Below are 25,880 nucleotides of genomic sequence, written 5' to 3' on the forward strand. Positions count from 1 at the left end.
CAGGTTGCCCCTGTTTATTTTAGTTTTTGTTGGTTTTGCCTGAAGAGACTGGTCCAAACAAATATTGCTAAGACATTTTTTTTTTTTTTCCTAAGACATATGTTAAAGGGCTTACTGCTCATGTTTTCTTCTAGGAGAGTAGCTCAGTCTCCTTAGCAGTCAGAGAAATACCATTAAAACAATATTGATGTTAAATTCACATCCATTATATTGGCAGAAATGAAAGTCTGTTAGCACCAAACATCAGAGAGGATTAGGGGAAATTCTTTTACCATGCTGAGGGAATAAAAACTGTAATGCAGTTTGGAGAACAAAGTAACAACTATTGATAATCAAAAGGAACAATTTTAATTCTAGGAAAATATCTCAAAGCAACTCACACAAATGTGCAAAAAGGTCTACACAAGGGTGTTTGTCAGACCAGTATCTCTAATAAGAAAAACTGGAAACAATATTATGTTCACAGTAGCCTGACAGACAAGTAAGTCATGTTCATGCAGACAGTAGAATGGTATACTATGCTAAAATGACTGTACCTGATTTATATCTGTCACCATGAATAAACCGCAAAACATACTGCTGAGTGGAAAATAACAAATTATTTGTTATATGAAAACAAATTATTATAAAATGATAATACATGATTCCAGCTGTATAAAAATTAAAATACATAAAATATTGTATGAATACTAATATATGTAGTAAATGTATAAAAATGTATGTGTCAAGGCACCTGGCTGGGTCAGTCAGAAGATGTGTGACTCTTTTTTTTTTTTTTTAAGATGATGTGTGACTCTTGATCTCAGGGTCGTGTGCTTGAGCCCCATGCTTAGGGTAGAGATTACTTAAATAAATAAATATATTTTTTAAAAATGTATGTGTATATTTTAGAATAGTGGTTATTTGTGAGGAAGAAGAGAAGAGGGATGAATATAGAGTTTTAAATTATATTTGTTATATGGAAAATTATATTACTTTTATCTGTACCATGATTAATGACTATAAGTTATATTTTGTTTTTCTGTGCTTGAAATGTCATGTTTAAAATAAAATCATTCAAATGAGACTGCAGAATCAAAATAAAATATAGTCAGAGGTGATGAGCAAAGGATGACTGATTACAAAAGAATCTTTCCAGGAGCCAATCAGGACCTTGAGTCTGTGTTGCAACCTTTCTGGCATGAGCAAGGGAATGTTACCTTTTAAATTTGAAATGTTCGTTTGAGGGATTCTGTTGGATTTTCTGCCAAGGTAGAAACATGGCTTTTGGAATTGGTAAACAGGTGGTGTTTTACGAGTGATTTCAGGTTTTTCAGAATGCTCTCTCTGACCACGAAAGGCAGATTACAAGTGGCAAAATGTTGGTAGTTCTCAAGTCACTGGTTTATGACGTAAGATAGACCAAGGGCTCTGAATCCTTAGTAGATGATTAATAGTAAGTAAAGTCTTCTTAAGGTCCAATACCTCAAGCTTCACCTCAGGCACTCTTGTTCTGCAGGTGAATTTGTGGGAGGACTCTAAGTAACAATAAGCACCAAGTGGGAGACAGGCATCTACCTCATGATTATGGCTTATGGCAAGGAGCACCCATAGCCCAATGGAGCCTGTGGTGTAGCAGCTCTCTGTTCCTCTCATAGCTTTCCTGGATCTTTCCTCCTAAGATGCTGTCTTCCCTGTAGATTTTTAACTATAGTTTACATGTTAAATTGTTAGGAACGGAGGAAATTCACAAAATCATTTTCATCATTTGTAGCCTTTTAAAAGAAGTGACTTGTGCTACGTGCTATGTCAAAACCAGTAATGCTGGTCAGCTGAGTTTTAACAGTTTTGGTAAAGCTCCAGACACATACAACTCTGTACATCTGTCTTATTTAAATAATCTTTTAACTCTAGAATAGTTTTACATTGATGGAAAAAGTTGCAAAGATAATACAGAGAGTTTTCATATATCTCTTACCCAGTTTCCCTTATCATTGACATTCTATGTTGCTATCTAGGTGGTATTTTTTATGACAACAATTTTTACCTTGTTGGGAAATGTGGACACATCTTATTCATAGACTTGATATAGACCTTACTGATATGCCAAAATCAAATGGTATTTCATTTATAAAGTAACTGGAAGATAAAAACTACTACCTTACCAAAATAATGGAAATCTTTTAAAATTATGGACATGGGATCCCTGGGTGGCGCAGCGGTTTAGCGCCTGCCTTTGGCCCAGGGCACGATCCTGGAGACCCGGGATCGAATCCCACGTCGGGCTCCCGGTGCATGGAGCCTGCTTCTCCCTCTGCCTGTGTCTCTGCCTCTCTCGCTCTCTCTGTGTGACTATCATAAATAAATAAAAATTAAAAAAAAAAGAAAAATTGTTAAAAAAAAATAAAATTATGGACATGGCACCTGGGACATTTACATACTCAACAAATATTTGTTAAAAGGACAAATGAGGGACACTTGGGTGGCTCGTGGTTGAGCATCTGCCTTCAGCTCAGGGCATGATCCTGGAGTCCCGGGATCAAGTCCCATATTGGGCTCCCTGCATGGAGCCTGCTTCTCTTGTCTCTGCCTCTCTCTCTGCATCTCTCAAGAATAAACAAATAAAATCTTAAAAAAATAAAAATGAATGAATGAATGAATGAAGCAGGTGTTCTGTGTGCCCTATGAGAAACTCAAGTTCTTGCAGGTTTCAGAAAAGATCACATTCCTATACAGATAACCTGCCTTACCCAGCTTGGAATTCTTACTACTAATTGGTTTAAGGAATAATTCATTCTTAATACCATGAAATCTTGGTGTTCCTGCCATCTCTCCACTTACTATTTTAAACTATCAGTAGGTAATGTTGAATGCTGATTCTTTGCCCTGCCCTCTGCATCACAGTGAATACTAAGCATAAACTTTGGAACTTTTGTTTTTCCATATCCGTTTTTTTTCCTTACGACTAGACTGCGCCTCATGATATAATCATAGATCCTATACTATCTTGACAAAAAAGGCTTTTTTTCATATGATATCGACAACAGCATTAAGTAGTGTATGGAAATTTTTGATGGTGCCCAAAGATACTTTTGGAAAGTCTTTAATCTGAGTAAATAGAAGGAACTAGAATGTTTTCACCAAGAAAAAGAAATATTATTTATTTGTAAGGTAAGGTAGATTATTCAGCAATTAATCTTTTTATGTTTTCAGAATTCAGCTGTGGAAGTGGTTTTGTCAAAACAACTTTCTCTCAATGTTCAAGAAAGCATGAAAAACACTGAAGATGAGCATAAAGTCAATGAGCTGCAAAATCAACCTTTAGAATTAGATGTTATGTTAAGAAATGAACAATTAAAAGAGATAGAGGTATGGAAACAAGAAAAACATTGACAACATGATTGCATCATTTATCCAGTGCAATACAATATATTTTAATTACCAGTAACTTGCTTGCACAGAATGAAAAGTCTTATTTAACCTTTGCCTGATGATCAATTTGGTAACTATATAATTATGTACTAATCAGTAAGTTGTATAAATCTTTCCATTTAAAAAGTGGAAGAGTTTAATGAACATTAGTCTTTTTCATGAAGTTACTAAAAACTTACTTATTTAGTAACAAAATTTGGAAATTCTGACTTATCATTCCTCTTCTTAGATGTATTCTTCATATTCTGACAAGTTTACTTTTTCTAATTATCGACATTATGGGATACTCCTTTGTTTTTACAGCTGTGCTTACATAACTATGTTTATATATTTATGTACTTAATAGCTATATAATCTAAAAGTCCGATACATGGCCATGTTTTTTAAAAAATTACCCCTACAATTTTAACTGAGTTTGCATGGCTGTAAACATGTATTTAAAATAGGAAAGAGGGGTGATGTATGTAAATAATAAAAATATTATATATATATATCTTATTTGTATATATTTATATATATATAAATAACGGATGGATATAAATGGAGTGTATATAAATCTAGAACAACTTGAAAAAAATAAATCTTCCTTTAGACATGCAGAACCTTTTAACATAATAAGGAAATCTAATTGCTATTAAATGCTAGACTAATTGTGAGTTTCAATCTAGATTTTAACATGATTCTAGTGAAAAAAAGCTTTTAAATGTCAGCACCTTAGTTTCTCTGTGTGCAAATGAAATATTTAAAACCTATTCTTGGGATATAATGTGTTACTGGAAAGAAAGAAATTAATGAGTAAATGAGGGACTATGTATTTATTGATTTCCTTGACTTGTTTTTAGGAATTATATGCCCTATTGGAAGCAAAGAAAATAGCCACTGAACCACTAGAACAAACTGAATGTCTCAATAAAGCAGAAGCAAGTGCCTTGGTTCTTCACAGTACAAGATATTCAGTGCACCACTTGGACAGTCTGCTTCAGGCACTTATTACTTTGAAGAAAAAGAAAGAAAGCCAATATGAACTCCTTAACAATTTTCAGGAGCACCTTGCTGCAGTTGAATCCTCAGTGAAAGCCTTGCTGACAGAAAAGGAAAGTCTAAAAGTGTAAGTATGAGAATTTAGGACTTGTGAGGCACCTGGGTGGCTCAGTTGATTGAGCATCTGGTCCTTGGTTTTGGCTCAGGTTATGATCTTGGAATCCTTGGATCCAGCCCACATCAGGTTCTGCACTCCGCAGGGAGTCTCCTTCAGGATTTTTCTCTTTCTGCCCCCTGCCCCGCCATTTACTTGCCCTCTCTTTCTCTCTCTCTCTCTTAAATAAATAGGGGTGCCTGGGTGGTGCAGTCATTTGAGCATCTGACTCTTAGTCTAGGCTAGGTTGTGATCTCATGGTCATGGGATTGAGCCCTGCGTGGCACTCCACGCTGAGCGTAGAGTCTACTTGAGATTCTCCATCTCCCTCTGCCCTTCCCACTCTTGCTCTCTCTCTCTTTGTCTCTCAAATAAATAGGTAAATAGGGATCCCTGGGTGGCGCAGTGGTTTGGCGCCTGCCTTTGGCCCAGGGCGCAATCCTGGAGACCTGGGATCGAATCCCACGTCGGGCTCCCTGTGCATGGAGCCTGCTTCTCCCTCTGCCTATGTCTCTGCCTCTCTCTCTCTCTGTGTGTGACTATCATAAATAAATAAAAATTAAAAAAAAGAAGAAGAGCTGAAAACTTAAAAAAAATAGGTAAATAAATAAAATCTTTAAAATAAATAAATCATAAAAAAAAAGAATTTAGAACTTGCATTCTTTTTATTCAAGCATAAGCTTCACTGCCATGGACAGGCCCAGGGTTTTAAGAATGTATACTATGAAAGATATGATTTTATTTATTTATTTATTTATTTATTTATTTATTTATTATTATTATTTTTTAAGATTTTATTTATTCATGAGAGACAGACACACACACACAGAGAGAGAGAGAGAGAGAGTGGCAGAGACACAGGCAGAGGGAGAAGCAGGCTCCATGCAGACGCCTGATGTGGGACTCAATCCTGGGACTCCAAGATCACGCCCTGGGCTGAAGACAGGCGCTAAATTGCTGAGCCACCCAGGGATCCAGGATATGATTTTAATACTACGGTATGAAATTAATTCCATATGGAGGCCATTGAAGAAAACTGTTGGTTTCATGCAATAAATTTTATATTATTTGTATTAATTTTACAATTAAATTATATTTTTTTACAAATTAATTTCTTAATTCAAGTGAAATTCTGCCAAATCGATTTAAATTCTATGTAATTCAGCACTCTTTTGTGTCAAGAGTTTATTCTAAACTATGGGGGTGGAGAGAAATATCCTATGTATACAGTTGCTTAGTATCAGCATAATTGGGTTAAATAGTTTGGAAATACTGAATATGTATCTATCCTAATGATTTTTCTTTATATACATATATTCCTTTTGGCTTTGAAAATAATGGAAAATAAAATAAAGATATAATCTTATTGTGTAAACCCTTTTTAACTATTAAAAATGTTGATTTTGGGCACCTGGGTGGCTCAGTGATTGAGCCTCTGCCTTTGGCTCAGGGTGTGATCCCAGAGTCCTGGGATTGAGTCCCACATCGGGCTCCCCAGGGGGGATCCTGCTTCTCCCTTTGCCTATGTCTCTGCCTCTTTCTCTTGTCTCTCATGAATAAATAATTAAAAAATAAAATAAAAGGTAAAAAGATTGATGTTATAGTTTTGCCTTAATGGGATTTACTTTCAGTGATATCCCTTTGAGGAAACAGTTTTATATTAAAAATATTAGCCTGATGATTATACTCTCTTAGCCATTATTGTTGGCAAAACGATAACAAAGTGGTTGGAAGATGGAGTAATTTCTTAGTCCCAGACTCAGCTTTGTGCAAGTTCTTTACAGTTACAGAGTAAGTACTTTTACATACATTGTTCCCTTCACTCTTCACTCCTTTCCTGTGGTTCTGCATTTTTAAAAAAAGATTTTATTTATTTATTCATGAGAGACACAGAAAGAGAGAAGCAGGCGCATAGGCAGAGGGAGAAGCAGGCTCCATGCAAGAAGCCCAATGTGGACTCCATCCTGGTACTCCAGGATCATGCCCTGAGCTGAAGGCAGATGCGCCCAACCGCTGAGCCACCCAGGCACCCTGGTTCTGCATTTTTATGATACATATTTTATAGATAAGCTTTGTACATCGTCATACACTAACTGAAAGCCACACAACCAGATTCTGATTTTTATTTTAAGGACAGAGTGCTTTAATAGACAACCTTATCTTCTCTTCTGGGAATTCACAGAAGAATTAATTTCTTTTAATGATCTCTAACCTCATGTTGATATGTAATAAGTATAAAGAAGCTCCATTTTTCCCTTCTTTTTTAGGGGACCACTGGACAGTGCAACCTATCTGGCCAAAATTAAACAATTCCTAGCATCAATAGAAAAAGAGAAAGATCCTTTAAGCAGGATGAAAACTGAATGGGAAAATGTATCGAACTGTCTGACTGACATGGATAAGAAGTTATTGGAAAGTCAGATCAAGCAACTCGTAAATAGCTGGGAACAAGTGGAACAACTGGCTCAAAAGAAGTATTCCCAGCAAGTAGTGGAACATGATGAATTTATGCTTCTGATGAATCAGATCCAAGACCTTGAAATTTCCGTACAGCAGCAGCGGCAGAGTCTACAGTTAGGGCTGAACTCTATGGAAGAACAGGATGGGGGCCTAAACACAATTGCCTTGGCCACTGAACTCCAGAATATGAAACATCAATTTTCTGTTTTAAAAGGGAAAGCTGAATTTCAGATGAAGAGGATTTGGGGGGAAAAAGAAAAGAATGCTTTGGAAGATGCAATGAATAATCTGCAGAAGCAATTAGAAGCCTTGGAGCCGTTAAACATAAAGGTGGAAAATCAGATCAAAAAGTGTGAAGTAAGGAACAAGATGAAAGAGATTATCCAGTGGGTCAAGAATCTGCTAGGTGAAGTCACCCCTACCATTTCCCTTTTCCCGGATGATATTCTTTCCCAGATCAGAAAATGCAAGGTTAAACACGATGGCATTCTGGATAAGCAGCAGGCTGTAGAGTCGTTGGTTGAAGAGGTCAAAAAGAATATTCCTAACCTTACAGCAGATGAGAGCAATGATTTAAATCACCTCCTACAGGACTTACAGAATCAATACCAAATGCTGATTTTAAAGTCAACTGAAAGATCACAGCAATTAGAATTTAAATTGGAAGAAAGAAACAGATTTATTGCAGTAATAGAGAAGCTTCAACTTTCACTTCAAGAAAATGAAGCACAGATCATTCCCAAGATGAAAACAGCATCCACAGAACCTGAACTAGAACAGGAGCATGTCACTTTGACGAGTTCTCAGGAGGCATTGCAAGAAGCAGAGAGTGTAATCTCAGCTCGCCTTCAGGAACAGGCAGACGTCTGCAAGGATCTATGTGTGTTTGAAAGATTATTTCTGGGTGACCAACTGAAAAATCTGAAGACTAGAGCTAACAGAACACAAAGAGTCATACAAAATAAATGCAATGAAGTAGAACGCAAGATACATTTTTACAGAGAATACCATGAAAAGGCATCTGTGCTTCAGAAGGAGGTTGACCATATACAGCACAGTGAGCTGCCACTAAATCAAGAAATACATGAAGATGTGAAGGAGGAGCTGTATAGTCTTAAAGACCGAATCACTGGTGTTCAGTCTCGCATCCTACAGGTACTGAAACTCAAAGAAGTGTTTGACTCTCTAGGACTAAACTGGGATTCTTCCCAGCTTGACCAATTACAAGCCCAAGTATTTGAAAAAGAAAAGGAACTTGAAGAAAAAATTAAGCAGCTGGACACACTTGTGGCAGAACGTGGCAAATATCAAGCATCACTTAGTAAACTGAGGGCTATGGATTTGCAAATTAAGACAAGGGCTGAAGCACTACTGGAAATGCCCCATGCCTCCCCAGCAAGCAGTCTGCTCAGTGCTCAAATTTTGCAGCGCAGAATTGAGAAAGCCATGTGCTTGTGTCAAGAGATGATAAAGAATTTAAATCAAAGTAAGACCTTTGATGACTCATTCAAAGAGAAAGAAATCCTGCAAATAAAGCTGTGTGTGGAAGAAAATGACAAGTTACACAAGATTCTCCAAGACAAAGTACTAGAATCCCAACCAAAGGAAATGGGTGAAAAGAATTTTCAGGACAAACTGGAAAGTTCCATACATGTTTTGAATCAGATAAAGTCTCAGTTAGAACAGCCTTTACTCATAAATTTGGACATTGAACATATTCAAAATGAGAAGGAGAATTGTGAAGCATTTCAAGAGCAAGTTCAGGTGGAAATGGATAGCTTGAAAGCTATGACCCTTATTGAGAAGCAAAGAGAAGAAAATTCTTTGGAAACTTGTGAAGTGGAGACAAAATTGCATGACATTGAAGATCTTCACATGCAGCTTAATACAAGCATTGATTTACGCACAGTAAGGGGCTTTTTTCTTAATTAAGTGGTTAATGCATTTCTTTGTATTTCATGGTTTGAGGTTTTAACTCAGTATGTGTGCTTCTCAAGAAGTTTGAGGTTCTACATGAACATTTTCCATAGAAGAGCCATTTTAAAAACTTTCAGTAGGCCATCTTATGATCCCAACTCATTTTACATCTGAATACAGTGCATTATAGATGGGAAAGAGGAGTGTGACACCTTTTTTTCTATATCCCATGTAGTCTAAGCTCAATAGAGCTTTGTTTAATTTTTAGAAATAGGCATAATGGAAGAAAGACGGTGTAGTGCAAAGAACATACGATAATAACTCCACATCTATTTAGAACTTTCAGTGTCTAGGCACTGTGCTGAGTAGTTTATTTTTAATCTTCACAGTGAATCTGGGAAGTGGATGCTATTATTAGACCCATTTTAAAATAAAGAAATTTAAGTTCAGGACCATCAACTGTTTTCCCAGTTCTTGCAGCAGTAACAGAACCAGGATTTTTATTTTTAAATTTATATTCATTCATTCATTCATTCATTTATTCATTCATTCATAAGAAACACAGAGAGAGAGAAAGGCAGAGACATAGGCAGAGGGGGTTCCTGCGGGTAGCCGGATATGGGACTCCATCCCAGGACCCTGGAACCACAACCTGAGCCAAAGGCAGACGCTCAACCACTGAGCCACCCAGGTGCCCCCAGCCAGGATTTGCATCAAGATCATCAGATTTAAAAAAAAAAAAATTAAAAAAAAAATCGTCAGATTTTAAGTGGAGGACATTAAATAAAGACTCATGGGCCAAATCTGCCCACAGTGCCTGATTTTGTAAATAAAGTTTTATTGGATCTTGGCCATGCTCATTTCTTTAGAGAATGTCTATGGCGGCTTTCTTGCTACATCGGCAGGGTTGAGTAGTTGTGATAGCCCAGATGGCATGCAAAGCCTAAAATATTTAGTCTGATCCTTTAAACAGGAGAGGTGTTCTGACTTATGTTACAGAATGACTCAACATATTCCCTCCTTTTCTGCACTAATTGGATAGACAGCTTAGGCATTATTAGAACCTTGTGCTTAATATAATGCCTTTCACTGTGTTTTTAGAATTTGTTGCATAAAATTTATAGAATGGGAAAATTAACTCCCTTTTTTAACTCAAATTTATTAGATAATATATTTGAAGTATTTTTATATCTGAAATATTTTGATATATATAAATGCTATAGAAGTGTAGTCATATTATGAATTCTAGTATGTTCTTTAAATTGGTACTTAACAAATATTGAGTAAATTCAGTACTTCTCTACTTGATTTTAATAGTTTCCAGAAACAATGACATAAATCTCCAAAATAATAGGATTAGAACTGGACTGGAAGGGACCTTTAAAGTTATTTATTGTAAGCCTAGGTTGCTCAGTGGTTGAGCATCTGCCTTTGGCTCAGGGCGTGATCCCGGAGACATGGGATTGAGTCCCGCATTGGGCTCCCTGCATGGAGCCTGCTTCTCCCTCTGCCTGTGTCTCTGCCTCTCTCTCTGTGTCTCTTATGAATACATAAATAAAATCTTAAAAAGAATAAAAATAAAGTTATTTATTTCAACTATTTGTTATTTCAGTAAGAAGACTAAGGTCTGGAGGCATTAAGTAATGCACTCAAAACTTAAGTTAGTGGCAGAACCATTTATTTAAAAACACAAGATGGGTGGGCCACCAAGGTGGCTTAGTCAGTTAAGATCAGTCTTGATCTTAGCTAGGTCTTGATCTCAGGGTTGTGAGTTTGAGTCCCATGTTGGGTGTAGAACTTATTTAAAATAAATTAACTTTTTTTTTTAAACCACAAGAAAACTGGGGGGATTTTGTGTGTTTTCTTTTAATTCCTCCCTCCCAACAAATATTGGTTAAAGTTATATACATTAAATATATTCAATTATTTTATTTAATTCATAGTGTAACAGAAGAGTTGTAGAATAGAAGAGCTCATCAGACATGATTCATAAAATGCATTTTTTAATTTAGAGTAGACTTCTTAGCAAATCTGGAAATAATTTTTCTTTGTGCAAAGTTATTTGTCTTTAAATATAGGATAATATTGTCAAACTAAAAGTAGGAGATGCTAACCCTTTTAAGACTGAGACATATTATGAATGCACTACAAAAATTCAAGAATGATATAAATCCCCAAAGTTTGACAGCTTTGTCACAACGTTTACTCTTCTATTCACCAGGATGTCTTGAATGATGCTTATGAAAGTATGACACGCTATAACGAGGCAATCACCAGGGCAATGGGGATCTTTACTGCCTGCGAAGCCATTGTTGCATCCCATAAAGTAGACCTTGATAATCCAGAAGAACCACTGGAGATGTCTTACTGGAAACAAGAGGAATTACAATCCACAATGGCAGACATCCAGGACCTCACTGAGAAACTGGGAACTATATCCAGCCCTGAAGCCAAACAACAACTCCAGTATACTTTACAGGAATTAGTTTCTAAGGACTCAGCCATGAGGGAGGCAGCCAAAGTAAAGAAAAGTGAAATAGAAAGGTACGTACTTCTTTCTAAAGGTAATGCTTTAAGAACAAAATTAAGATTTATTTTTCTTTATAATTAACATTGATACATAGAAATAATTTCGAAAGTCTGGAGAAGTTGAAAAATCATTACCTATAGAAAACCATAGCGAATGTTTTATTGTATATTTTACCTTTTTTTTGTTTTTGATATTGAGCCCATACAACAGAATGTTTATAAAAGTCTGCATGTGATATAAAAGACTAATGATAAAACAAACAACTTTGTATCCAGAAGTTCAAAGGTAAACATCATGACTTGCATTTTCTTGTGTGGTCCTTTCCTCTTCTCAGAATTAACCATTATGCCCAATTTTTTATTTACCATTTTCTTCCTTTTTAAAACATTTTTACTGTGTGTGTGTGTGTGTGTGTGTGTGTGTGTGGGGCACATTTTCATGTATATGTATTCATCTGTCACTTCATTTTTTTTCAAATTCATCATTATGATGCTGAAGTTTATTCATGTTCTTATCTATAGCAAAATTCAGTCAGCCAGCCATTGATAGACATTTAGGTTTTTCTAGTCTTTGTACTTCCAAATAGGGCCAAAGGGAACATTTTTAAATGTAAGAGCTTCCCTGGACTATATACCAAGGATTATGATTATTGGGTGAAAAAGTTTGCACACCTTACATTTTAAATTCCAAATGATTTTACTTATTTATTTATTCTTTTTAAATATATTATTTATTTATGCATGAGAGACACACAGACAGAAGCAGAGACATAGGCAGAGGGAGAAGCAGACTCCTCGCAGGGAGCCCGATGGGGGACTCAGTCCCCAGAGTGGGGATCACGCCCTGAGCTGAAGATAGACACTCAACCACTGAGCCACCCAGGCATCCCAACTTCTATTCAGACAATTGTTCCAATAACATTCCAAGTTCCAACTATTTCATATCCTCACCAATACTTGATGTTGGGAGATTTAATTTTTTTTTAAGATTTTATTTATTAGAGAGAGATAAAGAGAGCATGAGTTGAGAGAAGGGCAGAAGGACAAGCAGACTCCATTCCAGGACCCTAGGATCACTACCTGAGTTGAAGTCAGAGGCTTAACCAACTGAGCCACTCAGGTGTCCCGAGAGAGATTTAATTTTTGCCAGTCTGATGGTTGAGAAAGTGATATTTCATTGTGGTTCTAATTTGCATCTCTATTATTATTAATATATTTGAGCCTCTTTTTTGAGTATTTCTTGGTCTTTCATATTTCATCTTCTGAAAAATGCCTGTTCAAGCCATTGCCCAATTTTTATTGGGTTGCTCATCCTTTTTTTTTATTTTATTGATTTGTAGGTATTTATGCTATATATTGGAAGCTAGTCTTTTATTACATAAGTTACAAATATCTTTACAGAGAGGGTTTCCTATTAAATACCTATCCTGGATTGATGGTTTATCTTCTGTCCTCCAGCATTCCAGGGAAAGGTTAATAAAACTAAAACTTAGCAAATGCCATCAAAGTGAAAAACTGTCCCTAGGTCTCAGCTTATTTCTCTTTTATTTCCACTTTCATATAGTTTTGGACCTGTGAATATACCTGAATTCCTTTCCAGTTTATTATTATATTTTAATAATTTAAAAAATATATATTTGATACTGAATTTTAATTGTTTTCAGTGAAGGATTTAGGCTACCAGTTTTATACATACAATTTTATTCATAGTAAATGAATAGTTTTTTAATATCTCACATTATGGTCTATAAAAATATGCTGCTGCTTTCCTGTGACTGTATAACATGTTCTCTTTCCCTTATTGTGCAAAACTTCCTAAAAGTAATTGTATTTGCTATAAAATATTTTATAAAATGGATCTTTGTAATTTACTAAACCATATCTTTTGTTACATATAAAGTATGTTCCAATTTAATTAATAGTTTAATGAGTAAAAAGATTTTATTATGCAGAAGGTTTTACCAAATTTAGGATAAATTTCTACTGTGAGAATTAATTCCTTAAGATAAATTGTGGAAGTTGAATTAATGGTTCAAAAGAAATGAGCATTTTTAAGACCAAGTGGTTTTCTACAAGAATTGTCATTCAGAATTTTAATGAAGAATTTATACTTCATTAGCAGTGTTAAAGAATGCAGTTTTTACAGTTTAGCTGTTTTGAGAAGTCTTATCTGCCTGTTAAGTTTGCATTAAAAGCCTTATACAGGTCCCTGTGAGGAGGAGATAGTCAATAAAAATTGGGTGAAAAACATTGAATAGCAAAAAGAGAATTACATTCTACTTTTTTTTTATTAAGTATGTAGAATTCATTCTGGGAAGTCCAAAATTTATTGTACCAAATAAAATTTAATATCACTTTTTTCCCCTGTGTTTCCTAGGTGTCTTGAGAATTACAAATGCTATAGAAAAATTAAGGAGAAAGTTTGCACTAACCTAAGCCAAATGGAGACAGTTCTTGGGCAGTCCATGTTTCCGTTGCCAGTATCTTACAAAGAAGCTTTAGAGCGCTTGGAACAGAGCAAGGTAATAGTAATTTGCAAATCTTCAGTAAGACTATGTAGAATATTGATAGGAAGAGCAGGTAGTGGCAGCAGGGAATGTGGCTCTGTTGTGACCACAGAAATCTTCCACGTGAGTTATACACTAAAGAAAATACCCCAAACCAAACACCAAGGGGAAACATTAAACAGTGGTTCTGAGAGATTTCATCAGTTGGGTTCACGGCACTATTCTTAGTGATCACTTTCTTTCTCTTTTTCTTTTTCTTCTTCTTCTTTTTTTTTTTTTAAGATTGATTTATTTACTTTAAAGAGAGTGTGTGTGTGAGCAGGCAGTGGGGAAGGTAGAGGGAGAGAGAGAGACACTCTCAAGCAGACTCCCACTGAGCACCCGCCATGGGGCTAGATCTCAGATCAAGACCTGGGCGGAAATAAGAGTGTGATGCTCAACCAACTCAGCCACTCAGTTGCCCCAGGGATCGCTATTTCTAAAGTGTCACTTTTTATGTTATTTTGTTGGATGTTGCTGGATCAATGACAGAGAATTTAAAGCAACTATCATAAGTTTAAACTCTGGCTACTCCTTATTCTTACTCTGTAATTTTTGTTTTGGCTTATTTTCATCTGTTGGAATCTATGGTATTATGTTATTAGAATTTGAATGAAACCATTCGAAATCATCTGTGCCTAACATCTATCCCCAAACAAACAAACAAACAAACACAAAACCCCTAAATAATGCATTGGTGGTTGATAAGCCTTATGCAAATTAATAAACTAGTAAAAATAATGAGATTCAAGTTTAAAATAACAATGGAACTTTTAGAATGTTTATACGTTCTTACTTGGAAGAATTGGTTTATGGGTCATTTTTGTCACCATGGTTCCAAACTCGTGCAACAAAATAATACATAGTTAATTCTAAACTGTTTCAAATTGGCTTTCAAAAGGTCTAGAATATAGATTATTTAATACTTATAGATGTTTTAAAATCATCAATAGTTCCAAATTTTAAGAAGTTCATAAGTTTCAGAAAAATTAATAGACATTATATTCTTACTTTTCCTTTTCTTTCCTAAGGCCTTGAGGTCAAATCTTTTATCAACCAAAGAAGAGTTCATGGAACTACGTCAGGTCCTCAGACACCTGAGACCCATGTGCACAGACAGTGATGACAGGTGTTTGCTCAGAACTACACTGGCTCTGTGGGACAAATGGTTGAGTTTGTTGGAGGCTGCTAAAGAATGGGAGCTGTGGTGTGAAGAGCTGAAGCAGGAGTGGAAATTTGTCAGTGAAGAAGTAAGTGCTTTGTTTTTAAGGAACAAGCCAGTTTCCTAGCGAATGTCATTTAAATTGTTTTATTACTTTCGCTTTGTTTTTACGTAAAACAAGTCCTCAACTGGTAGTACCATTTTTTTTTATCATATATACCTAATACATAAATGTTTGTAGAGGTCAGGTCCTAGCAAAATAATCCCCAAGAAATGATTCAAATTCTTTCCTAATAGTGCCTTTTTTTTTTTTTTTTTGGTATCAGGTAATACTTATAAATAAGTACTTGCTCATTTGAGCTTTAAATTCTTTATTGTGCATCTGAGCTAACCCCTCTTAAAAATGACTATATAACACTAAAGGTTAGAATTAAGTAATAGTCATAATAACAAACTAATTTCGAAGTTAACTGCAATGGTTAACTATAGAAATTAACTTCAATTAATTGTTAACTATGGACTTAAAAATATGTTTGATGCTCTTTGTGAAGACTCTCTTAAAGAAAACCTCCATAGTATATATCAATCAGAGATGTTAATTTAAGCATGATTCAGGACTTAGGCCTTCACATATATTTAAAAAGAAAATTTTAAATAGTATAAAATTGTCTTAGGGTGTTTGTTAATCTTTCTAAAAGATCAGGTATAAACGAAGTACAAATTGGGACATTAATGAAAACCCTTCTCTCTTATTCAAGTCAAAATTCCTGCTAAATTTACTTAAGAGAGAAATACAGTGAATCAATACTTGATTGGAGGTAGGTCACAAGTTTTGAAATATAAATGTTTAGCAAGCATATTTTTTCTGCTTTAAACTTGCTGTTCTTGCTTTTTGCCCCATTGTATCTGAGAGAGCAAGATGGGTCACCAGCAGCTCTCCTGGAGCCATGGGAGAAAATCTAGCCAGGGTTCTCGTTCTTGCCATGTCTGATCAAATCAACATGATCTGAACTGCAAATTATGGCCTCAGTATGTGCCCATGGTGTTTCCATCAGTATTGAGAGGATACAGGCTTCATTAGGTTGGATTAAGTGAACTTCCTTGAATGAGTCATCCAAGATCCCTACCTCAGTGCACATGTCCAAGATACCTACACCTACCTTAATGGTAACTCTTTGTACATAAAATTAAAATACTTCAATTAAGACAAGTAACTTGATATTCTTGAAAATAAATATTATTTTGGTAGTGCTAGTAGGGTTTGACTAGTAAATAGACTCTTGAAACTTTAAAACTCAAAGAAACTTTGTTAATTACTGCTGTTAGTCCACTTCTTTCCCTTCCATACTGGCACAGTTCATTGAGTTGCTGGAGTAGGCTATGTGCTGTCTCTAAGAAGGCTATTCACACATGATGCCACCAAATCCTTGTATTGCCCTCAGGAGTTAAATATTATTACCATTTTATCAATGGGGATACTGAGGCACTGAGAGATTTCTGTTGGCACACGATCTCCCTGCTAGTGATTGAGCTGGAACTGTGGACTGGGGCTGCATCTGTTTTGCTCACTGCTGTGACTTTAGATTCTGACTGGGGAAGGGGACACCTGGGTGGCTCGGTTAAGCATCTGCCTTTGGCTCAGGTCATGATCCCGGGGATCTTGGGATCCGAATCCCACATTGGACTCCCTGCTCTGTGGGAAGCCTGCTTCTCCCTCTCCCTCTGCCTGCCACTTCCCCTGCTTGTGCTCTCTGTCTCTCTGTGTGTCACATAAATAAATAAATAAAATCTTAAAAAAAAAAAAAAAGAATCTGACTGGGCCCTTGTGCTTAGTGGGCAGAATGAACATTTCTTCAAGGACAGCTCTTCTTCAAACCCAGGTCTATGCTAATTCTAAGCTTTTGTTCTATTTTACTACATTGTCTCTCTATTGCTGTATACCCATTTGCAATTATATTTGGTTAATTCAGACGCCATTCACTTAGAACTTTGTAATTATTCATAGACTCATTTGACAATATCTACTAGCAGAATGTGTTTTTCAAAGAGTAGCATAAACAAAACATGCCCTTGTGTAATAACAGTAACAACAACTTTAACAGTGGGCGGGTGTGGAGCATGTGTTGGGCAAAATTCTAAGCATTTTATGTGTATGATCATTTATCCTCACCAGAGTCCTATGAGCTAGATACTTTTATTTTATCCTTATTTTGTAGGTGAGGAAAGTGAGACACAGTGAGATTGAGTAACTTGCCCAAATTCACGAGTAGTCTTTTAAGAGGAGTTAAACTTACACTCTGATGTATATATGTATGTATGTATGTATGTATGTATTTTTAAGATGTATTTATTCATCTGAGAGAGAGAGAGAGAGAGAGAGAGAGAGAGAGAGAGCACACAGGGGGAGAGGCAGAGAGAGAGAAGCAGACTTCCAACATGGGGCTTGATCTTGGGACCTGGAGATCATGACCTGAGCAGAAGGCAGATGCTTAACCATGTGAGCCACCCAGGCGCCCACTCCAGTGTTATTAATGACAAAGCTATCAACCTAAATGATATTTATGTACACACCAAATTGATGTAAGATTTTAAAATAGCGTCTATCCACTTAAAAATTATATCATCTAAACACCTGTACATGCAAGATTCAATTAGCATGGTTGGTGCTTTTGTATGTGACAGAATGAATTTCTTTTTTAAAGACATAGATAGTAATATAATAATCTGGTATCTTTATGGGATAAAGGTTTTGTATAAGTAGATTTTCAAAAACTTAGATGTTGTGTTTAAATTTGTAAATTAAAATATAAATTGAAATTTTTGCTTTTTTCACCCTCTAAAATTTTACCTTCCTGTTTTTTTTTCTTAATCAGAATCTGCTTGATTTAATTGCTCTTATCTGCCTATTCAGAGTCATCATTTTTGTTTCAGTGACTGTAATGTGCTAGAGAAAATTCAAAGATAATTGGAGGTATAAGGCTGGGTTCTTCCCCATGTACCAAAAGTCCAAAGGACTTTTACTAGTTCCTAATTCTGCTGGTTATAGGTTTTTCAGTCCCCTTCACTCTGTTTACTTATGGTGCAACTATGGCTCCTTCTCCCTTTCTAGACTACTTTATAATTGACTATGAACCTAAAAGTTTTATAACCAATATTATTAGAATTCTGTATCTAAAGGAAATCACTCAGGAGCTGCAGAGCCTTTTCTAGACGGAAGAGTGAATGCATAATTTTGGTGGTAAATATTTTCTGATTTCAGAACTGTCTTCATCCCTTTTAGCATGAAGTTTGCTAAGTTTTGATGAACACAGTCACATGATCACCAATGAATCTAAATGAAGATTTAGATCATTTTCATCACCCCAAAAAGTTCCCTTGTGCCTCTCTGAAATCCGCCCCTTCTGTCACCTCCAGCTCCTGGCAACTATTAATCTGTCTTGCCATTTCTAGAATGTCATATACATGGACTTGGAACAGTTTGTGCCTTTTGAGTTCGACATCTTATCACTAAGTTTAATGCATGGGAAATGCATGTATATTGCTGCTTGTATCAATAGTTCATTTCTCTTAATTGCTGAGTTATGTTGGATTGGATGTTATGTATGACAGTTTGATTATCTGTTGCAAGTTGAAGTATTGTCTGGCTTTTGAGTAAAATTATCATCCTAATAAAAATTATTTCCCCCTCCCTCCTTGTGTTCTCCTCCTTAATCACTAACCACCTTACATCATGCAGCAGAGACCCAGATGGGGCTTGCAGGCAGGTGGTTTATTTTGGAAAGAGATCTCAGGAAATGGGTGGGGGATGAGGAGAACTGGAATGAGAATGGTAAGAAGCTTTAGTTGTTTTATTCTAACTGGGTCATAGTTGCTCTAGTTGCTCTTTTATGGTTATCACTGGTTTGGAAACACCAAGAGATGCTCCATTAAGTTATGGACATACTGCTTTCAACTTGATGTATATTAGAAACCCTAGATGTATGGTTGTCTCTGACAATACAGCAATTCCTTTCTTTGCTTGCTGGTTCTCTGGCAGGGAGGTTGCAAAACAACCCAGTGGAAACCTTTTATATCATTCCCTGGTGGAATTGTAGCTGCTTGCCTAAGAACTAGCACTTCTAATCCAACTGAATTTAGGTGTGAGATAATGGAAAGCATAAGTTCCATAACTAGGTCTTTTGGAGAGGGGCCATCTACACTTATACTCTATCCTAGTGACCAGGGACTCAGCTGGATCATATGGCCCAAGTGGCAGGGCAGCTTAAACCAAAGCCTGACCCTGCTGCAATGTCTCTTTTTCTCCAGACCTCCCTCAAGATTGGCAGCATTCTGATAAGTGGATCTGAGGAATGTTCTCAAGTATAGCATATACTGCCTCCAGAATCCCAAAGGGCACATCCAGTGCTGGGCCTCTTTCTTAATAGTAGAGATACAGGATTGAATTACTTGGTCTTTACATTATGGAATTCTGGAAAGCCCTAGACCATTGAGCTTCTGGAAACCTAATTTATGCTGGAATTCCTAAATGTTCATAGACTTTATTTTCTACCCTTTGGAATCCAGATTTTCATTTACCATTTCGATTACTATCGAATAACTGTAGCTGACTGGTGTGATATTCCTCAATGTCAAGATTGCAAGATGCCTGACTCAGTTTGAACATTAGAGCACGAGAGTTGACAGTGCCAGGGCAGAATGTGGCAAATGTTGGTGCAGCTGATGTGAGGGCCATAGGGTTTGAAGAGGTGTATTAGAGGGATCTGATTGTCTCTGTCTTCATTCTGAGTTCAAGAATGATAGAACTCCATTTTGCAATATGCGATGTTATGTATTTCTGGGTTCTGCATGTCTCCATGTTGACAAATACTTGATTGGTTAGGACTACTTTCCCTTTGGTGTAGGTGTTAGGGTAACAAGGAAGTACTGGACTTCCTTTTTTGAGTATATAGGAATAGGATGTGAAAGAAGACACTTGTAGAAAAATTATCCACTTGTTGCCCAAACTCTTGTATAGTAGTTGCAATTTGGTGGAGCTCATTCTAGTGACCTTATAGATATTTCAAGAGAAATAACTGCTTTCTGCAACTGAAATCTGAAGGAGAGAGAAATTATTTATGAAAATATTCAACAATATTTCTGCTCACAACAGCAACACTTCATTTTAATCACATATCTACATGATCAGTAGCTGGGAATTCTGGGATTCCAATAGGGGAGGAATAATATTCCCTCTAGAAGAAGACAGATACTACTTTGAGCGAAGATATGGCATTAGGAACCCTTTGAGGAGCCAGTATACAAAAATTATGATTGCTAAGGTGTGTTTCAGCTCCTGAGAGGTCGAAGTACCTTTTAGTTATTTGAGTTCTGTTTTTTTGTTTATTGAATTAGATTGAACGAGAAGCAATTATTTTAGATAATCTTCAAGAAGATCTCCCTGAAATTTCAAAAACAAAAGAAGCAGCCACCACGGAGGAGCTCTGTGACCTGCAAGACTGTTTATGCCGTTACCAAGAAAATGTGGAGAAGCAGCAGTTGTTACTGACCTTACTCTTTCAGCGCATGAGAAGTATCCAAAATGCTCCCAAAAGCTTAGAAGCTGTGGAAACTAGTCCAACATTTCAAGAGATTACATCAATGCAGAAACGATGCAACAAGTAAGACTTATGAAAAACTGTTAAGAAAACGTGCCTGACAACTCAGGCTTAAAATTTAGAAAATACTGAATTTTGAAAATATAAAAATATAGCATAATGACCAATGATATGATAGAATTGGTTTAACACAGAAAAGTATAAAAAGGGTTGGAATGGTACATCCACTATGGAATATAGTATGGAGGTTCCTCACAAAATTAAAAATAGAGATATCATATGATCTGATAATTCCACTGTTAAGTATTTGCCCGGGGAAAATGAAAACACTCTCTTGAAAGACACATGCACCTCTATGTTTATTGCAGTATTATTTACAATAGCCAAGACATGGAAGCAACTCCAGTGTCCATTAATAGACAAAAGGATAAGGAAAATATTGTATATGTATCCAATGGAATATTATATAGCCATAAAAGGATGAGATCATGCCATTTGAGATAACATAGATGAACCTAGAGGATATTCTACTAAGTGAAATGAGTCAGTCTGAGAAAGACAAATACCATATGATTCTACTCCTAAACTGGATCTTAAAAAAGTGAACTAACAAACAAAAAGCAGAACTGGAGAGGAGGGAGGTAAGGGGATGGGCAAAATGGGTGAAGGGGAGTGGGCCTTTATTTATGGAATGAATTAGTCACGGGAATGAAAAAGCAGATCATAAGGAATACAGTCAATTACAATAGCGATGTAATGGGACAGATGGTAGCTATACTTGTGCCAAGCATAGAATAACGTATAAGCCTGTCAAATCACTAGATTATACACCAGAAACAAATGTAATATTGTGTGTCAACTATGCTCAGAAAAAGGAGCAGGGATGGAAAAGATTAATAACAATAAAAGCAAACACATGTTTTCCATCCTGGTATTATTGAGGGTGAATATCCTTTGAATTTTTTTCTTAATGTCTGCTGTTTTTCTATTTTAGTAATATATATTAGGAATATATATTAGGAAGTTCAGGGAATGTGGAAAATTATAAAAATTAATATAAATAAAAAAATTAATATAAATCTCCCCCTTTATTTTACCATTCAACAACAATCACTGCCAATCACTCCTAATCTTTTCTACTGATTGTATTTTTAAACAAATTCTGATCATAATACTGTACTGTTTTGTTGTCTGCTAAATCACTTATCAGCATATCATGTTAATTTGCCTATGCCATTAAATGTTCCTTAAAACATAATTATGTAATATTTCACATGCGTCTATGCCATAATTTCTTTAACCAAAGGCCTAATATAGAACCTTTAAATTATACGTAATTTTTTTTTACTTTTATAAAAACATTGTAGTAAATATAATTATACTAGAGTCTCTTTCTGCATCTGTGATTAATTCTTTGAGAAAGACGCCAAGAATTAGAATCATTGGGTCACAGGATATAATATATTTACGGCTGGGAATACCAAATAGCTCTCAGGAAAAATTGTAAACTCCTGTACTAATAAGGTGGCTACAGTCACGGCAAATGGGGTCAGCTGAGATAAAAAAAAAAGTCTATCCAGTCATCTATCCCCAAAAGCCCACCCATGAATCCATTCTTACCTCTACATCATATTCAGTTGAATTCAAGGATCACTTGGAGAAAAGTAGGATGGAGATAGCAATTGGAATGTAATGTGTGAAAAGAGGATATTTTGAGATGGGAGTTTGGAGAGGTTTTTGATTGTGTGATAGAATTTGGCATATGTTTATATATGTAGTATATAAACCACTGAAAACTGGTACTTTATGTTCAGGAAAAAATCTTTTGTGAGCTATGCAGACACTGTGTTAATTGTTGAAATAAAACTATCTCATAAGAGAGCAGAGTAGAGAAACAATTTTATTTTGATGTTATATGTTAGGCTTTTTCAGAAAGCTCAAGAAAATAAGGAATTGATGGAGAATGAAATCCAAGAAAGACATTCTTTCACAAAAGAAATGATTTCTTTGAAGAATTTATTTCAACAGACTGCAGCTTCTTTCCAAAATATGGAATTACAAGACCACCCAGAAAGGGCAGACCAGTTTGAGGTAAGTGAAGAATGAAGTGAGGGGCCAGTGAATGTGGCTAACACAGGTCTACAATCTTGAATCTAAAGTCTCTGGGGCAGAGGTAATTCTGTGACTAGAATGGAGGGCATGTAGGAGGAGGGAGGAAAGCACATGCAAAGACCCTGTGGCATGATATGGGCCAAACCATAGGAGATCACTGTGGCTGGAGTGCAGAGAGTAAAGTTGAGAGCAGAGAGGAGGCCAGACTGGACCATGCAGCCCTTTTTCAACTGTTTTTCAGGTATGTTCGGTGAACAGGGGCCCCAGAGCGTTATTGATCTACTACTGACTTTAGTAGGATGTATGATTTATCTCTGAAAGTGGTGCAACTATTTTTACTCATAACACTTCTGATACCAAATGCATGGGGTTTTTTTCCTCCCATGTCTCTAGAAACCAACTAAGTATCCTCCTATTCAATTCAACCATAACTCCGTAACTAGAGGGAGTTAGCCCAGACCACTTGCATAGAGCAAGGTAAGGGGGAAGTCTCTCAGACCCTCCAGGACCTCTTTGGGTATCCCACTTTCCCAGGACCAACTCCAGATTCTCCATACCTCATTGATTAAGAGTTTTTATGGTGGTTCCATTATGTACGCATGATTGGTTAAACCATTGGCCATTGATAATTAACCTTCAGCTCTTTACCCCACCCTAGAGGTTGGGAGGTGGGGCTCAAAGTTCCAACCCTCTAATCACATAATTGGTTCCTCTGGCAACCAGGCACCATCCTGAATATATATTTTGCCCCCCACACCCCATTCATTCATTAGCATAAACTCAGGTATGGTTGAAAAGGGCTCGTTATGAATAACATGACACTCCTCTTACACCTATCCAGGAAATCCCAAGGGTCTTAGAAGCTGTTCTGGAACCGGGGATGAAGACCAAATATATCTTTTAAATCACAATCACAAGGGCTTGTGTTATTTAGGACCTCTTTTTTTTTTTTTTTTTTTTTAAGAATTATTCCAGTACAGTGGTAACAAGCAAAAATGGCATTTGGAAGTTAACTCCAGAATGACGTGCTGTTGTTAATCAGAGCTCAATGTTGATAAAGGGACCTTAACTTTAGCTCACACTCTTCCTTCATGGGGAAGCCATCTATGGGTAGCTCTGAATGAAGACCTATACTCTGACTAGGTCAAGATAAAATAGGATGGCACTATACTTCAAACTCCACCTTTGTCTGAATGGCATTGTTCTCTACCTTTTCAGTCTCAGATTTGTTCTCTGCTGAAGGTTAAGAAAAAAAGAAAACAGTGACACATCATGGAGTCATTCAAATTGTAATCATTCTTCAGTGCGGTGACTCAATCCATTAACACGAATAATGCTACTGAACAGCTACTGTATAAACAAAACAAACCCCAAAAAGCCACAATAAAGTCAAGAAGTATTTTTCCACTTGATCTTTGGGAAACTTTCCCAAACAAATGAGTTTCTCCTTTATAATTAGCTCAGGAGAACGTAGATCAGATTTTATTTCTAGGCCACAACCAATAGACTATTTGTTCAGGTTTCTTTTATCTCCTGAAACCCACATTCTTTGCAGGGAACTGGAACCCTCCCTTTTGAAAGGAGTGGAGCTCTGCTAGGCTGTCTAATTACATGAAAGCAGACACTTGTGCTTCAAGCCTAGGGCTTTTAGTGGCCTTGAATCATTGTGATGATAATGTAGGAAGAAGCAGAAATGGCAACAAGTTAATAACAACAACAAAAAAACCTTCTTTGAAACTTTTTTGCTACTTGCAGCTTTTTAGATCAAGACTGCAACTGAGATACAGTTAAATCCTAGAGGTACTTTAGAAGCAGGAGATGTTGTAATGTCTTTTTAGGACAATGGTTTGACACTATGAAGAGGTATCAAGTTTATTTCTTACAAACTAGAAAGCATCATCTGACCAAACTGAGTATCTCTCAGGCTTAATCGGCTTGTATCAGTAGTGAGGCTTTGTCATGCAAAGTGTGTTCATTTAAATCATAAGGATGTGCTGGCAAGCTGCTTTCACTTTTAGAGTTAAACTTTTTCTCTGTTCCGTGAGTATTTGAAACTCTCTTGATGATTTTAGGAGCTTCAAAGTATTTTTAAGAAAGGGAAGCTAACTTTTGAGAATATTATGGAAAAACTGCGCATGAAGTATTCTGAAATGTACACCCTAGTCCCTGCAGAGATTGAATCCCAGGTGGAAGAATGCAGAAAAGCTTTAGAAGACATAGATGAGAAGGTAATAATCGTTTGTACTAGTGTTATTATTTATGAGTTGAATGGATATAAAGAAGAGATCCTGTAATGTCACATTTTCATTTGCCCTGATTTCAGCTATGACTGTTTTTATAGAGTTTAGATAAGTGGTAATTCTGTGTTTTGCATACTGAGATGAACTTGCTTTAAATTAGTGACAGATAATAGAATTAGAAGATAATGTGTTTATTTTTACTTATTAAGGTGCTTAGTTTTTCTTCTCCTGGATTTAAAAACAGAATTATAGATTGGCTTTTGCTTGGCTTTTTTTTTTTTTTTTTTTTTTTTAAACTGGAGAATCGCTTCAAACTTTTGGACATGAATAGTACTTTGCTTTGAAACTTATTCCCTGTGAATGTTTTGAAATTGCAACCAAGGACAATAAGAATACAAATTTCACAACTCACTAGAAATAGCATTTAGCACACAGTCTTTTTGATGGTGACAACACAGTTCTCATAAAACACACCTGAGAAAATCTTTATCCCTGACTGGATGAATCTGAAGGTTGGAAGAAAGAGGGGAAGTATTTCATAGTACTGAAGACACAGGAGTTTAGCAAGACAAATTTTTTGGATTATAGAAAGGCAGCTTTAGATCCAACAGAACAAAATTCTATTTGGTCCATCATCCACAGAAGGATTCTTGTATTGCTTTTTGAAATCTGGAGTACCTCTAACTTAATAAAATAGATATTAAATGCAAACACACACGCACAAAAATTGTATTTCAGACTCAGATAACTTCTTTGACAGATTTCTCAGGAAAA

At 36.1% G+C, this 25,880-nt stretch overlaps 1 protein-coding gene and 1 pseudogene across 5 annotated transcripts in view; both read left to right on the forward strand.

Moving 5' to 3' along the window:
- SYNE2 (spectrin repeat containing nuclear envelope protein 2) overlaps positions 1-25,880 on the forward strand; it is a 319,917-nt gene that overhangs the window by 170,272 nt on the left and 123,765 nt on the right. For all 5 annotated transcript variants that reach the window (XM_025442804.3, XM_025442803.3, XM_025442805.3 and 2 more), the window contains 9 exons: positions 3,193-3,348; positions 4,254-4,519; positions 6,814-8,914; positions 11,145-11,467; positions 13,830-13,974; positions 15,030-15,248; positions 20,552-20,817; positions 22,677-22,845; positions 24,939-25,094. In XM_025442804.3, coding sequence (XP_025298589.1) covers positions 3,193-3,348; positions 4,254-4,519; positions 6,814-8,914; positions 11,145-11,467; positions 13,830-13,974; positions 15,030-15,248; positions 20,552-20,817; positions 22,677-22,845; positions 24,939-25,094 — 3,801 coding nt within the window. The remainder of the gene's footprint in view (positions 1-3,192; positions 3,349-4,253; positions 4,520-6,813; positions 8,915-11,144; positions 11,468-13,829; positions 13,975-15,029; positions 15,249-20,551; positions 20,818-22,676; positions 22,846-24,938; positions 25,095-25,880) is intronic.
- LOC112657044 (40S ribosomal protein S29-like) lies at positions 15,275-17,538 on the forward strand (annotated as a pseudogene).

This window comes from Canis lupus, chromosome 8 (genome assembly GCF_003254725.2).
Source record: "Canis lupus dingo isolate Sandy chromosome 8, ASM325472v2, whole genome shotgun sequence".
Classification (NCBI taxonomy): domain Eukaryota; kingdom Metazoa; phylum Chordata; class Mammalia; order Carnivora; family Canidae; genus Canis; species Canis lupus.